The sequence below is a fragment of the Artemia sp. Qi Xiang Cuo genome, chromosome 5 (assembly GCF_049724085.1).
Source record: "Artemia sp. Qi Xiang Cuo chromosome 5, ASM4972408v1, whole genome shotgun sequence".
Lineage (NCBI taxonomy): Eukaryota > Metazoa > Arthropoda > Branchiopoda > Anostraca > Artemiidae > Artemia > Artemia sp. Qi Xiang Cuo.
This window is the reverse complement of record NC_142798.1, coordinates 33,169,721-33,186,834: the sequence shown is the minus strand read 5'-3', so window position 1 is coordinate 33,186,834 and position 17,114 is coordinate 33,169,721. Positions and strand designations below refer to the sequence as shown.

The window sequence follows — 17,114 nt, the reverse complement described above, 5'->3', positions numbered from 1 at the left end:
TTGCGCACCGCTGGCTAGAGAGCCTTTTAAGTAGAGTACCGTAGGTATTCTTATATTTATATTAATTGGTATGGTTTGGAATGACAACCTCGAGCAAAGCAAAGTCCTTTGTGGGGACCGAAGGCTGACCTGCAAACCGTTGAGATCAGAGGCAGAGAACAAAACCCAGCATCTAGAGTATTCTAACTGGAAAAGTAGAATTTTGCAAACTATTTTTAGAATTGTGGGCATTGATGTAACACCATATGAATTTAAAACACTCATCCATTTAAAAAAGAGTCCGGAAAACTCGATTGGAAGGACAATACACGATGGCAAAACCTCGAATCTGGCGACCAGAAACTGGCTAGTTTGGCAAAAAAGAACTGAAAATAACACTATTTGGCAAAAAATCCGAGAATATCTTTAGGTACAATCCATATATACAATCCATATATATATATATATATATATATATATATATATATATATATATATATATATATATATATATATATATATATATATAAATAAATATATATATATATGTGATTTTGAAAAACATTATCGTTTTAGAAAGATATCATATTTTTTAACCTACCTTAGTTACAGTAGGATCATTGAGTTTTTGTTGTGCCCAACTAAGTCTTATCACCTCTCCAAGTAAAGCATGCGGCTTAATAAAGAGTCGAGAAGACAAGACAAACGCAAAGATGTATGTTCTGTCGGGATAATACACTGCTGTGGGTACTAAGTGCTGTATCAGCGCTTCAAGAGATCCAGAAACCAGGTCAGTGTCTCTGTACACGAGGGACTGAAAAAAGACCGTTTATTGCTTTACTATATGCATACATGAACATGTACATTATTACTACTATTAGCAACACGTCGAAGCACAAAGCCACCAGAGGCCTAAGCAGCACAAAATCCGGTCATCTTCTTAGCTATATTTGTCCCAAGGGTGTGGTAACTTTTAGTATTTTGTAGACCTCTGGAATTAGGTATCATAATACCTCTTTGAATTATCGCGTATATTTTGTACATGCGATAACGGAATGAATGATATAGTGACAATCTGCGACAATCAGGTTTGAACCACGGTCTTTGGAGCGTCTAAACGCAGTTTTATCATTTGCGCTGTCAATATATTATCCATCACACTGTCATATTTACACTATATAATTAAAGTTTTTAGAGCCGATGAAATCTGCTAGCCAAAGTGCCGCACCCCAGGACTATCGACATCAGGGGACTCCCCACCAGAAGTACCCAAAAGAGAGCTTTGTTTCTATGTCTATTTTTATAAAAGGCAGTTCGAATAGTGTACTTCTTGTTTTGAACTGACTCTAGTTTTAGGAGTTATGGGCTAGTATATTTCTTAGCATTGGACGTAATCGTCTCTTACTAGGTTGCTAGCTACCGCTGCAACCCGGATTAACGCATTTATTATCATGTCTTATATGTAACTTATTTTTCATAAGTCTCCGATGGTACAATGGTAAGTATACGTGCTTGTACTAGAGGTAAGGATAGCTGGCATTCATCAAGATTGGCCATAAAAATGCAGTTTTTGGTGGAAAAATTCTCAATTTTCTTTAAAATGAGCCACTGAAAAACTCTCTACGACGTTCCAGTGACGGAAAAGAAAAAGAGGATAAAAAGTTGCCGTTTATACAGAATATCGTAGTAGCTGCCACTTTTCTTGATTTTCAAGCCAATATATTTTCTTTGTTGTTCAAGCCAAGGGGCGGTAAGTCTCCTATATAGGAATTTCGGACAAGGCGGTTCTAATGGTGTACTTTTTGTTTTTATCTGAATCTTTTTTAGGAGTTATGGGTTATTATATTTCTTAGCATTGGACGTGATAGTCTCTTACTGGGTTGCTAGCTACCGCTGCAACCCGGATTTGTTTATAACGTGAAATTTTGAAGTGGGACTTTCGAGATATGCAACCCAAATCTTATTACTAATTGCACTTGTTTGCAGGAACTGTCTTCTCTCCTCCCCCCCCCCCATTAAATACGTAATATTTCAAGAAAACTTTTAGAGAAATTTCAACGCCACAAAAACTACAATTTCAACTTCCAATAATAATTCTATTTATATCCTACCCAGTTTAAAAGTTCACGAACTTTCCGGTTTTCCTTAACCGCTCTCGGTTTTCTTGACTCCAAAAACTGAAATTAAAATCAGACTGCGGCAACAATTTATAAATTCTATCATACAGATAAATCCAGACTAAAGTCGAATGTTTAATTTCAAAATGTTTGTTAGAATTCTGCCAGGGAAATGTTCAAACACTGTTTAATACGAAATTAAAGAAACCAATAACGTTCAAGTTAAATATTTTTAGTTGTCGGAAGGATGGCAAATCAAACATCATTTTCTTCTTTTTTCGCTAGCATAAAGAAGAAAAACAACTGAATAGGTAAGTTATTAAGGGTTTTTCGCTTTGATCCTTCTCTGGACAACTCCGTTCACGTAGAATTGACTAAAACTGACATATAAGTAACAAACATCAATTGACAAAAAAAAAAACAAAAAAAAACATCCCTTAAACTGGGCTCTCGACCCTCGTCAATTGTCAGCTTATCCAGTGATAAACTATTCCTTATTAAAGGCTTTTAAGATAGTGTTTCGGCAAACTTTCTACCTTAAGACAAAACAGTTTTGATGTGCGACTTCCGCGGAATAAAAGCCAAGTCTTACTGAACATGCAATTGGTTTTCAGGAACTTTCTTCTGATGCCCTTTAATACCAGGGCTTCCTATCCCCCCCCCCCCCCCCCCCCACACACACACACAAATTGATCCATCGAAATCTTTTCAATCGGCTACTTCAAAGTGCATCTAACAAGAAACTATTATTTGCTGTAACTTTTGTCTTTAAACAAATTTTTGGTGGAACATTTATTCTTAGATAGAGCTAAGCAACCAAATCGGGTAGTTTCCCTGGAAGACCTGAGCTAGAAGCTCCCTGAAAAGCATACTATTAAGTAAAACCCAAGTTATATTTAGTGCAGCAGACGATTAACGGAAATTTATTATACAGTCCTCCTAAGCCTAAACGATGTACCTGAAGGAATGGAATGGATACTTTGATGAGACCATCTTTGGTAGCCTATTGCTAATGTGTTTTTCTGAAGTCGTTCCATGTTGTTTCCAAACAGGATTTGATTTTCTTACTAAGTAATGAGTTTAGATTTATTAATATGTCTGAACCGGAATTATTTAATTCTGGTTAAATATCTGTTCATATCTGAACAGGTATTTATTAATATTTCTGAATTGAAAAAAAAAACTCAATTCCAATTTGTGGTGAATTCACCTTCAGGTCTAAACTAGGTGAACCTCATTCAAATGTTAAAATTTCGTGTTTTCTTAATTATTTTCGAGAGCATTTATAATTTGTATGCAACTTTTCAAATAGAATATCAGATTAATAACTTCTTCAGCATTCCTAAGGTCGAAAAGGCTCTTGTAAGCTCAGGAAGATATATAACCAAGATTTGTTTTTCCCTATATAAACAGCAGAGCAGCAAAAAATAAAAATAAAAATAAAATAAAAACACGAAAACTTGATGAAATCTACTACTTGATAGAAATATGATAGGTGTCGAGTATACGCAGTTGTACTAAACCTTTTCCACTGGTAATTAAATGAAACATGGTAGTGAACAATTCATAAATTACACTGTAAAAAAAATTATTTAAGTAAGTAATAAGGGTTTTTATTTAAATCAAACAAATAAATAAATCAACCACCAGAAGCAAATTTGTTTAGGCTATACATCCTTCAAAAGAAAAAACGCTGATATACACATCACTATCAACAACGTAAAACAATAAATAAAAAAAAAGAAAAAAAAGCACGGCACAACCTCTTCCAACTTGGTGCAACTCCTAAAATAAAAAAACAAACCATAACTAATTATCACCGTTCTCTCACTACCACCCTCACACAACCACAATAAAAAATAACCAAAATACAACTGAGAGACCACTCAATAGAAAATCTCTAAGAAATATTATACTCACCAAAACACAGAGATTTTGACCTACTTCTAAAAATAGCAATATTTTCTTCGACTAATAATTCATTTGCTAAACTATTATAAAACCCTGGTCCCACATGACGAAGAGAGAAGAATGATCTTCGAGTTGAAGCCTGAGGTCGTCTTATCTGGGATGCTGTTCTTGTTGGATGCTGTTCTATTGTTTTCCAACGAAATGTTTTGCTCGAATTCAAACAATTAAAAAAAATCCAATTTTTTGGTTGGAATTGTGACTTGCTTATCGAATTCAAACAATTCAAAAAAAAAATCCAATTTTTCTGTTGAAACTGTGACTTGCTTATTGAATTCCAACAAATTATTGAAATGTGAATTTATGTACAAATGTTCTTATTAACATGCATAAATATATCTACAAACATTTTTAGCTTATAATTCATATTTTGAAGGCATGGAAGAATATCTTTGAATTTTTTAATCACTTATGGTTTATGGAATAGTTACAGTGTATTAATAAAAGATAAACAATCTTTTTCGACCCTTTCTATATAAAGACAAGACGGACGTATTATATGTTAATATCATACTTTACGGGATTATTTTTATAGTATGATTACTTGCGTTTCGCAGGAAACCAACGCTTCCACTAAACTTCATGATGAGTGGAAAAGTCTGCCTCTGAGCAGGAGAAGGACTTGTTCGGGCGTGCATCTGAAACTGGTCATTGAGGACCATTCATGGCAGCTGTTAGAATATCCAATTAGTTTATTGTTCAACATGATTGTAGGCAAAATAAAATGAACAACAACAGTGATGGAAATTCAATTAAAGGACAGGAAATCCAACAAACAAGATGGAAATCTAATAAGGATCTTAAAATCCTACATATTGTGTTTGAAACTCCAATTCGAGTATGTGTATCCAATATTTTTGTTTCTCAACAGATTTGATATTCAATAATGATAATAGAAATCCAAAATGGTCTCTAATATTCACTTTGATCTGTTTAAATTCCAATTTTGCCGTTGATAAACCTTACAAACGATTTTTTTGAATATCAAACAAATTTTTTACATTGTAAAAAAAAAAAAAAAAAAAAAAATATTGAGAGTGACTTCTGTTTTTGGTCAAACAAAGAATATTAATCGAGGCAAAATGTGTATTGCACTGAGGTAATCTATACATATAAACCCAACAAGTGACAGAAATTATTTATGAATTATTAGAAAAGTCGTCCAATCATCGCAGTCCCAGAAGTCCCACTCTTTCCACCCCACGTGATACACAGCGTGTAGGGGTACTTCTACCACCCCGACCTCCTCAAATCACGCGTGGCACACATCCACTTCGGGCAGTACGCACCTGGTGGTGTAAATGATGTTTGGAAATGGGCAATGACTAGGATGTGTCATTGCCCACTAACACACATTGCCCAATGGGCAATGACTAAGATGTGTCAGCTGGACGACCAGCTGAAGTCGTTCGAAAATCCGTTTTGATCTACTTCAGACTTATTAAAATATTCATGATATTTCTCGAAAGTTTCTTGATTTAACTTTTTTCCCTTTATGTTTCAACCCCCCTAAAGACCTCTGATTTCTATATCTATACATTTTTTATATTCTTTTGCATTTTTATATTTCTATATTTACAGTTTTTTCCTTGTTTTCATAGCACACTTTTGTTGCCTATTTATTTGTCCTAGGGGTATGTGACAATTTATGCGAAAATAACAGTACTAAAAGGGTAGGTTTTCTAAGCGGTTTTTAGTTTAAAAGCGGTTTTGAAGGCATACAATAAAAATTACTGGTTAAAAATGCACCACGCTACAAAATTTAACGAAATATAAGTAAAATCTTTTTTAACAGAGGGTTCTGCGATTATGGGGCTGTGCTGGTTGAGAATTTCCATGGGTAGTGAGTTATGTGCATAGGTCACTCTGTGGTCACTGTGCATAGGTGGTTAGTACTAAACTGTTAGAATTCATTTGAGTTTCGGTGAGTTACAGTCTGATAACTGGGAGGATGAACGGACAGCAACGAATTGCAAACCGGTTTCTAAAAGTGTTGTGGTTATTAAATTATTAGTACTCGAGTATATTATATAACTCTGTATTCCTCCTATTTGGATTGTAAAGTTTATTTCTGCCTGGAGGTCTCGCAACGTACTTACTTGCACTAACTTTTAAATGTCACATGCTAGTTACTTTTGGAAGTTCCATGGTGACAACAAACTTTGAATCTCGCTGTTGAGATTTCTAAAGTTCTCAATGTTGCCCCTATAGTTTCTTGTCCTTAGAATTTGTTAGAAATGTATTAGGTGTCAACAGCCAAAGAGTAATCTTGTACACTGAATTCTAATAAGAAATACCAGCCAAAGCAAGAACTTTTTTAAGGCCCGTGGAAAAATTAACAGCTAAAGCTTTCGCAGCGCAGAAAGAATATGGCAAAAAAAAAAAAAAAAATTGGAATAGGTGAAGTTATTTTGAACATCCACCTGACCTTCTCTTAAAAAAAAGATATTAGGGATAGACTATCTTTTAACTTTGTTGGCTAGTTAATGAGGGTCAGCAGTTTCACATCTTTTTCTTTTTGCCAAATCTTGAAGGTTACCCTTGAATACGGTAAATAAGTGCCTTGCGTAAAGATGACACTGATTACCTTCACCAGAAACCTTGTAGGGGGGGGGGGGATATCTACCAAAAAATTTCATCAGTCGACCAGCAACTACAAGGAGTATGTTCCCAGCAGACAAATCCCCAAAAAGTCATATGCGCACTCTCTAAAGACGAGTTCTGATGCTTTTCCATGATAAAAAAAAAAAAAAATGCCAATGCTAGCGGCAATTTCAATAGTTTAAAAAAAATCTAAGCCAGGAGGCAGACTTGGAAACAAATATAATCTACAATTTTAATGTATTTTTTTTCGTCGAAAATTATTTCTATAAATTAGCAGAGGTGACCACTCAGAAACGTGTTACCAGGGGCAACGCCGTATCCAGTGGCGTATTACCGGGCTTGAACCCACCCCTAAAATTTTTTTCAAGCCCGCAAAAAGTAACAAAATGCATATAAACAAGTTTGTGATGCGTTTTGTAAAGATTTTTGGTCCTTGGCCAGGAGGATTTAACCTGAACATGTACTTTAAAACCTTCATTTTTCAAATTTCTCTGTAGGGGTTCTTTATTGGCATGCCCATTATCACACCCACATACACGGGAGAAGGTGGGCCTGTTAAGGAATAGTCCATGGGTCTCATAAGGAATAGTTCCAGAGTCCCCCTCTTAGAAAAATAAAAAAAGGCTTTAGAAACTTGAATTTGTCCTTACTTTCTACCAGCCCCTCCCCTCTAAAAAATCACTTTCCCTTGTAAAGGTGTCAGAGATGTGTAAACCACCCGCCATTAGTAACAGATATTGAGATAAAAAGAGGTTAAGTCCTTTCCTCCACTAGGATGGGTCCCCTCTCTTGGGAAGTTCTAACTCAAAGGACAAATTTATAGAATCTTTTTAAAATTCAACCCCGTAGAGCATTTCAAGGCCTTTCCCACTAGGATGGGTCCACTCTCTAGGAAAGTTCCCCCTCAAAGGACAAACTATAAAACCTTTGTAAATTTCAGTCTGTAGTGGCTCGAGGGCCTATGGCTTCTTATATCCTATTACATGTAATACAATCTTTTATATACACTGTATCTGTTTCTGCTGGGTAAATTGGAAAACCCAACTTATCACATTTGTTTAAAATTACACAACAGCAATTGGAGTTGAAAGGAATCAATTGCTTACGTTGTCTTGTTCTGAAGAATTTTCGGAAGACTCGACAGTTTCCAAGCTGGAATTGTGGCTGCTCATTCCGTCACTCGAGCCACATGGAATGTTTCCAATAGTTTTCCCCGTCTGATGCGTTTGCGGTAAGCTCTGCAAAGATGATAATCATAAAAGAAAGACATAAAACAAATCAACCAGATAAAACATCATTCCTGTGGATTGTACACTGTCAGCAGCTGTTTGCCCAAAAGTATGTTAAATGACGTGAAAACGACAGAGAAAAGTAACTGGTCGATAGAAAAGTCAACAATTTAGAAACCAGCCGTGTGTTTATACCAACTGAAACACTGTTGGAAATGAACGCCCCTAGTCTAAGAGCGTCAATAACGGAAGGGGCATTTTCTCACCAGATCCCCCCACCTAGATCCCGCTTCTGCCCTAGGTTTTTGAAAGTATCATTTTTTATGTATTTTCAATGAAAAAGAAAACGAAATAATAACTACCCACCCCTAGATTTTGAAGAAACGAATTCCCTCTTCCCTACATTTCGGTGAATTCACGCCAATGGATAAGTCACCAGAAAGAAAAACCAGTGTTATCTAAACCTTTTACCATTGGTGCACTTTTCTCAGAAATCCGTCGGAAAATTTTGTTGAGGCGTTAGCAGCTTTCAAGCATAAGGTCTTTACTATCGTCTTTACTAATAATACTGCCTAGGTAGGTGAAGCTGTCCGCTTGATCGATCTTCTCGTAATCCTGAAAACGAGGCCTCAATTGATACCATTGTATCAATGGGCAGTTGGGTGCTGCAATGAGTTTTCAGTAGTAGCATTATTTTCAGAATTAAAAATTTACTGATGACTCAGAGACTTCAATGATCTCGATGTATATTGACCTCTAAAAATAATTTAATTAATAAAGGGCTAGACGGACATTGTGTTTGCTGCCAGTGTTTTGTAAGCAAACAAATGCGAACAATAAGCTGGCTTTCTCCCAGAAAGGGCTGAATTTTCTTGACAGATAATCTCACTCTTTAAAATATAGACACTCAAAAAACAATATTTGTATGGACGTCCAACAACAAGCATATTAATTGAGATTGGATGAGCTTAAACGTCCACTGTGAGTAGTGGGTTCAAATCATGAAAATTTAGGGGAGGGGAGGGGTGCGTCTGAATATATTTTTCAAAATATGGGGGGGGGGGGGGGCAATTTGTCTATTTTCAATGGAAATACCCCCAAAAAGACGTTTTTCAGCTTCTAGTGTGGGGGGAGGGGCAAAATGTTTAGGTAGGCTTATTTGATCATGGTAACGATAACCCCTAATTCTTTCTCTCTTAACTTCAACGTTACCAGAGCATGTAGTCTTTCATAATTTTATTATTCAACTCAAATGAAGTTGTCTCATTTTATGATCTCCTTTATTCTGTGTAATTTGTTGAAGCCTATATACATTTTTTCTATAATTTCTCCGCGTTATTTTATTCAGCATTAGCATTGTGTTACGGTTTAGCATGCGGCTCAAGGATAACGAGAAAAATAAGGCAATTCGCAGCCAATGAAAACTTTATTCTACGTCTTCTCGTATTAACATGTGTGGTCTCAAAACTTATCTATACATGCATTGGTCCTTTTACTAGCCAATGTCTAACTTTTCCGCCCAATCCTTCTTTCCCTTTGATTTATACCTCCGATATTGTAAATAGAAATTTAAAGTTTGTAAAAGCAATCGCTTACCCTTTGAGCATCCCAGTTGATTAACTAAAACCTTTTAAGAAAAGATTTCTGAACCTTTATCAAATTTGTTTTACCAAATTACAAGATTTGGTAAATTCCGAAGTTACTGGAAACGCGGTTTTATAATATCTGTCTCATAGAACTAATCCAAATTTCGCCAAAGTACGCCCCACTTGTTCCAGATTTTTCAAAACTTTATGAAGGTTTCCTTTTCGACTAGCTCAAGATTAAAATCACCCTACATATTGACGTCCAATAATTTAACAAATTTAAGCGAGACTTCCATCACCCATTATCTTCTCCACTTGTTGCATATCTTATATACTCTAGAAAAACAAACTTCAGGATAAACAGTTTCTTAGTTGGCCTGAAAAAGCTTTTGAATCGCATGATCACAACATCTTGATTCACTTATTACTGATAACTTTGAACTTTACCACCTCTTAGTAAATATTGTAATACCTTTTTTCTCAAATAAATCATAAGTGGTAAGATCCAAAAATATATTCTCCAACCCCTTCCCTTATTTACTGCGGAGTTCCTCAAGGAACTTTACTGGGACCACTTTTGTTCCTAGTAATGATTAATGGAATTAGTACTAGTAGTGAGTTTTCAATGATGGAAATATACGGATGACTTGCTGATCCCTGTTGTATGTCAGGAATATTAAAAGTGACTCTCTTGAAATCAAAACCAATGTTTCAGATGAGAAAATTTAAATTGCTAAAGAATGAATCCTCTCCGTGTTTACTTATACTTCGTTAGCCCATTATTGGGATACGCATTTGCGATTCATTATCTATCATTATTATCTATCTATCACATATAGTTCAAGAGCTTTTCAACATAATTATTATTATTCAGCCCTGTAGAGGGATGAGCGGTTATAGCCCCTTCCTGGGTGTGATATGTCAATCAAAATATTTTTAAGCCACAATTTCTCCTGATATTATGCTTTTAAATGGGATAATGTAAATTAGAAAAACTTTTTTTTAGCAGAGGATTGGATTAAAGAACGTGGGAAGACACTCATTAAAATTCGCAAATTTCAGAAGGAGAAATGGCATGAGTCTCAAGGACCCACGCTACATATGTACCTGAACTCAACCAAACATTTTCAGTTAATTTTTTGGAAAAATATACAAAGGAAAAATGGCTTATCTAGCACCTTTCTTTCGAGGGACTCAAAAGTTACTAATAATGTTTATGTTACTGTAATGTAATACTAATAAATGTGCATTTTCTATTTGTGCATTTTTCTAATGAATTTTCTTAAAAAATGTATAAATGGAATATGCTGTGCTAGCTGAGAAGCGAACTAGGAACTACAAGGATGAAATATAACACACCTTTCCGATAAAAAACGCTTGATTTGTAACAAACGTTTGAAACGCCTCAATACACAAAAAATAGCACTGAATTGGTATTTACTAGACTTGAAGATACTTAAGTCCTGATAAGTATCCAGTGCTTCTATTTTTTCTGAACTCAGCACAAGAGTTTATTTTGTTCAAACTTTTGACGAAATTTCTTAATAACTAGGGCAGAAGCGTAAGTTTCGGGAATGAGGCAGAGAATTTGAACCCCCCCCCCCCCCAGAGCCTTTTTGATATTTTCATTAATAAGAACAGAAACAAACCAAATAACGCGTTTAAATCCAAATAAACTGTAAAGCAAAAAAAAAAAATCCCACCTACGCTACATTTTATACGAATAAAAATGAAAGTGTGGGATAGTCATGAAATAGAGGTAATGCACGGCCCAAGTTTCCATTTTTACCTTGAAATAATGAATTTATAAATTTTTAGTTTGTGTGACGATCTATTTGCTATTTTATAATTATAGTCCACTTTTATAGTCATCAGGCTATAGTCAATATGTCTGTATTAACTGATTTTGTTCCTCTCTTAGAGTGTTTTGCCTCTATCTCTTTCAGGTTATTACCCATGTTATAGCCAATATTTTTCATGCTATAGCTACTGTGATAGCCCTGTTATAACCAATGCTAGAGCCACTAGGTTATGTCCAATATGTCTGATTCACTGATTTTTATTTTCTCCTTTAGCGTGTGTTGCTTCAATCTCCCTCTAGATCTTTTGCTTCATGCATATTTTTGTAAGTATTACCGAATTGAGTTTTAACCTTACTTTTGTCATGTCTATTCGTTCAACAAGCTTATTGAGTTTTCGAGAGGGCAACTGATTTCATCAGTAAATCTTATCTTACCTTGCTCAAAACTGTGAAGAAGTGCATCATGTATTTTGATTCTAGAGGATTAAACTAGCAATAGGCTACTTCAAGGCCATGGGTACTTTAGAAGGGTGTCAAGTAAGAATTGTACCTTGATACATCATTAATATATAAGTATTGGTAGATTATAGAATAATTTAAACCTATATACCAGCTTTATGATAAAAGACCTCATTCTTAAAACTTCCTTATCTCCACTAGGTTTTTCCCCTAGAGGGGAAACTTTTCAGGGAGACCGTTCCTACGTAGGTAGATGAACGATAAGGCAATGAGAATCATGGTAAACTAAATTTATATTTGCACTTTTCAATAAAGGGTTTCTAGCATTGGTCTGAAATACCTGTCGCCTAGAAAATAGAAATTCTAGAACCTTTTTTAAGATTTGGAAGTGACATGAGGCAACCAGCCCCCTCCTACCCCCCTTTTTAAGTTTGACTCCGGGGATGACATAAATCTTAAGCCTCTGGGACAACAACCGTGAAGTTGCGGAGGCTTTAAATTATTTACAGGTATATTTTTTGTGGATTTTATAAATATTATCTTGGGAGTCCAGTGGCTCAAAACTTAAAGGGATCGTTCTGTGAGTCAAAAAAATCCCACATTTTGCTGTGGAGAGGAGGGGGAAACCAGGCCAAAAATGTTTTCCCCTGATCAATTTAAAACTTACACCCGTAGGTCCTTGGGTCAGGAAGAACCTAGAATAAAAAGCTGCTGCGGGTTACGTAACCCTTGGGCGGAGGGGGGATCCCAATCCAGAAGAAATAATAGACTAAATATTGAGTTCCCTCAAAACGAAGCCCGACAAAGGCCCGGAAAAAGACAAACAAATTTTTTTCTCGACTGCCTAGCATGGAAGGGGCGGTCGTAGAAACTTGGGAGGGGACTCCTTCAATTGTAAACTGAAAGTCATAAAGCCCTTTTTAAGGGCCAAAAGTGAATGGAAGACGACCAACCTCCTTCTCATACCTTTTTCCGCTACATAACCACCCCTGCAACCCCCATGATCAAAACTTGATCCATGATCTTGGATCAAAGTGGATAAAAAGGAAAAGGAACCATGTTTGGTCTTGGTTATCTGATCACACGACGCGCAAACCTGAGCGAATCAAAGGACACTACGTGCAAGTCAGTTTTCAAATTATCTGCAATACCTCGGAAACGGTTTGGAGTATCAAGTTGATTAGATGCTGGACTATAACGTAAGGGGAAATAATATAGCTAAATCGAAAGACACGGTGTTCCTCCACGTTAACTAAATGCCATATCTGCAATGTCTTGGAGACAGCTGAGGGGAAGGTTAGGAAGCTCAGCGGTGACAACTCATGAAAATCTAGTGGGAAGATGTGGAAAATGTATTTTTCAAAAATTCATATGGAAGGCCCCTGCTTTTCCCCGATTGGCACCACTGGGAGAGTAGGGGGCTAAAAATGCTTCACCTCTGGTCCACCTTAGCGTTTTTGAACTATGATTAGCTATGGGACTTCTTCAATTTATTCAAGGTTATGTAGCAAGGTAAATCAAAAGACACTGGGTCTTGCCAGGTTATCGATAAAGAATCTACAATAATCAGGGAATAGCTTTGGGGATCAAGTTGAAATATTTAGGGAATATTGTAATGGGGCAATTGGACCTCAAATATTTGGAAGAGGGGACAGAGGGGAAGGGTCTAAATATTTTGGTCTCTAATCTTTCAAAAAATTTTGGTACTTATTAAGATAGCATATGTGCAGGATCTCAGGAGCACCTTGAGGGGGCGAGTTAAAATTTCAAGGGGATGCGTTGGGGCCGAGAAAAATTCAAGTTCTTACTTTCAGGGGGGGGGGAGGAGTTGGAGAGGAAAAAAATCGAAAGAAACCATACATCCAGGTTATAAAAATGGCATATATGAAACATCTCAGACTTGTGAGATTAAGCTAAAACTTTCAGGGAGTATTTGTTGAGAGCAAGGGGACTTTAAATATTGAGTTTAAGAAAAGGGATAAGAACAAAATTTTATCGTCTCTGCTTTCCGTCAAAAAAGCACAAAAATTGAGAGGCAAATGTTTAAATGGCTGGGGCACGGGTAAATGGCAGGAGTATGCATGGACTCTCTTATTGGACACATACTTGTCAGGTTGTTGATTTTGAATTGAAGTTATCAAGTATTTTACAATAGGTTGTATAGGTTGCATCAAGACGCTGGGTAACTGTAGGACAGAGAAAAGTCAAGACAGATAGTCCAAGTATTTGAGAGGTAAAATATTCCAGAAGTAAAATATTCGAATTTTTATTGTTACTTGTGTAAAATATTTCTTCAGTTTTTTCTTTCAACATCCGCTGTTTTTAATAGTTTAAAATTATCTGTATTTTAACATTTTCTTTTCGTTTTAATTATAAACGAATGACAGTGCAGTAAAACAAATTATTTCAACCAAATGAATAGAAAAGATAATTTACAAAACCGTCTAATCTCATATTTAATCTCACATCGACATATCTAATTAACATATGATGAATATTAGGTATTGGATAAATAATAACTCAAACAGCCAAATATTTTTAATTGCGTTTAGAAATTATTCTGATAACTAGAATTTTTTCCTTAGCAAGATCAAAGTTGACTTGTTCAATTTAGTTCCTATAGAAAATTAAATACTCTATTAATAATCTATGATACATAAGACCTTGAAGGCTTGATTAATCTATAATAAATAATTTCAGCATAAGGCCCCAAAATATAAATTAAAAAAAAAGTTATAAGACATTGCACTTAACATTCAAACAATATAAGCTGTTGGAACCAAAAAAACTAACTTAAGATCAATAGAGCAAAGGAGACTGCTATTATTTAAAATTTACTATATAAAATCATCACGCTGGTAAGCCACCTGATGGCAACACACAGAGAAACATTCCTCCTCCATCCAACCCAGCTCAAATTTTTTCCCTGGGCCAAATCGCAATAGATCCCCCAAACTTGATGAAAAACAAGAACAAAAAAAAACATTCGTGCATTCGCGCAGTAATTTATAAATAAAAGAAGCGCAAGAAGAAAAAGAGAATCAAAGAAATCTATCCAGGCACTGACTCATAAATGTACCAAATTTAGCAATTACCAGGTTCGCAAATGAGCTATCCCTATCTACGCATACAATGGGTAATATCGATAATCCCAGCCAATCACTAATCTCCATGTCTGAAGACAATTGTGTTCATTAGTTTCATTAAAATAGCGATAAATTTTGTATGTAATGTTGGTAATTCTGCCCCTTTTTTTTCAAGGCTGGGGGATCAAGTCAAAACTTTCAGGATTTTCTTTGGTGGACAGGGGGGGGGGGGGCTATGTTTAAGGATAAAAATAATTTGCTTTTCTTATTACTTCCACGTGTTTATTTATAGTTAGGAGTATAGCCTGTCGAATTGTGTGTGGGAGGGAGGGGAGTAAAATAATTTTCTCCTATCGTCATAAGCCCACACTCTATGGGTTTTTGCTTTTTCCTGTTTATGCTTGTCATCCGCCATGCTCTGAAGCTAGTTCTGGAATAAAACTATAAAACAAGTATCTTCTGCTAGGCATTCCAGGTTATGTTTATTTTGTTGAAAGCCAAATATGTTTAGTGAAAAATTACATAATTACTACAAAACACACATCTCTTAAGACTAAGGCCCCAGTTGCGTAGAATGTGACAATGAATGATAGGAAATTAAGTGAGATAGATGGCATTAATGGCTTGTCAATAGAATCCGTTATTGCAGGGGAGGTATCTTTTTTGGATTGGCTTCTTCTTATCAATAATTCAACAGGCAGTATCTGGACCAAAATATTCTCATAAAGAATAGATGTAGGGTGCAGCTAATTGACATCCCGAGTCTACAGCCGCTGCCAAACTATGAAGCAATAGTTTAAGCATTGGATGATGAATTTCCAGGATAATTCATCTTTGATTAGAGGACATTGCGTAGATTCGCACTTTTTTACGAACAGTAACTTTCGCAGCAGCAGTAATAAGACTGATATACGAATAGTTTCGCAGATTATCATTTTTGAAATGATATCTAGGAGCGGCTTCAGATGGGAATCCCCTCTGCGTGTCAACTGATATTGGATGAAGCGGTTTGATCATTATTATTTTGATGTATATCAAAGGTAACGTGCCCACTTGGTAAACTAGCTTAACCTGAGGCTATAAGAACCGTTCAGGGGCCAAGTGAAGTGAAAGAAGAAGAAACGTCAAAGAGACTTCAAAATAAATGAAGAAATGGTTTCGATCTGAATGCACCAGCCATCTGATGGGGAAACAATCATAGTTTCTTTAAAGTATTTGGATATATGGAAAATTTACAAGGTAATTGTTCACAAATGTATTATAGAATGGAACTAATCAAACACTTAGGATATCGACGGCAACAAAACAATTGTCTTTTGTGTTAAAAATAAGTTTACAGGTCATCGTTCTGAATATTCAATAAAGTACACTAAACCTTACAAAATACATACAAAGTGGACTTAGCTAGGTGGCTTTAGAAAGGCTTATATAGTGAAATAAAGGAAATTATTGGTCTCTAATATTATTTTATATTGAAACTACTGCAAAAAATTGTGAGGCATAGTTGAAGGCAAGAGGATATTGCTACTAATGTGGTATAACGAGACGGTTTATTGGAAATGAATAATCAATAAATCACCTAGAAATTGAGTATTCTTTAACTTTTCGCAAATCTGCTGATGGATATGTAACCTTTTTTTTGTTTTGTTTAGCTACGAAAAACTTAATCTGCTAGGAGGTGCTTTTCAAAAATGGGAACGATTAGGTTCTTTTGTCGGTGCTGAGATCCGCATCTCACTGGGACATTACTGCGTTTGGATCCTCAAAGTAACATAAAAACTAACACATTGAAACTAATGTTCCTTTCCCTGCTACCCAATTTAGTGGTCCTGCGGGGGGGGGGATGTTTGCATAAGACTAAAAAGCTTTCAAATCCAGTGTCATTATTATTGTTCCTACCTAGAATTCCCCGGGAGAAAGTAATCAGTTTAGCCAAGAAGGCGATAATCAGTGATTCTCGTTACCACAATCCCCTGGCATAAAGTCTTGTGCCTTATTTATCGCAGTGGTGGATCCAGGGGGCGAGGGGGGCACCCCCCTAGAATAGTCTAAAGTAGTGTAATTTACTTGATTAACACAAGTTTGCGTTAATTAAACTTGCTCCTAACGCAAGTTTATCGGATCAACCTATTTTGCGCCCCCCTCCCCCTAAAAAATCCTGGATCCGCCCTTGATTTTTCAACTGGAAGCATCTCTAACAGATGCCTCATCAAGTATGTTTTTGGCTGATATTTTCTAGAAAGAGTCTTTGAACTATCTCTGAGTGACCCTTCTCCACCCTCCTG

The 17,114-nt window shown here is 35.9% G+C and overlaps 1 protein-coding gene across 3 annotated transcripts in view; it reads right to left on the bottom strand.

Moving 5' to 3' along the window:
* LOC148952048 (ras-GEF domain-containing family member 1B-like) overlaps positions 1 to 17,114 on the bottom strand; it is a 421,272-nt gene that overhangs the window by 101,538 nt on the left and 302,620 nt on the right. For all 3 annotated transcript variants that reach the window (XM_089089511.1, XM_089089509.1, XM_089089510.1), the window contains 2 exons: positions 7,775 to 7,906; positions 581 to 793 (listed from right to left, as the gene is read on the bottom strand). In XM_089089511.1, coding sequence (XP_088945637.1) covers positions 581 to 793; positions 7,775 to 7,906 — 345 coding nt within the window. The remainder of the gene's footprint in view (positions 1 to 580; positions 794 to 7,774; positions 7,907 to 17,114) is intronic.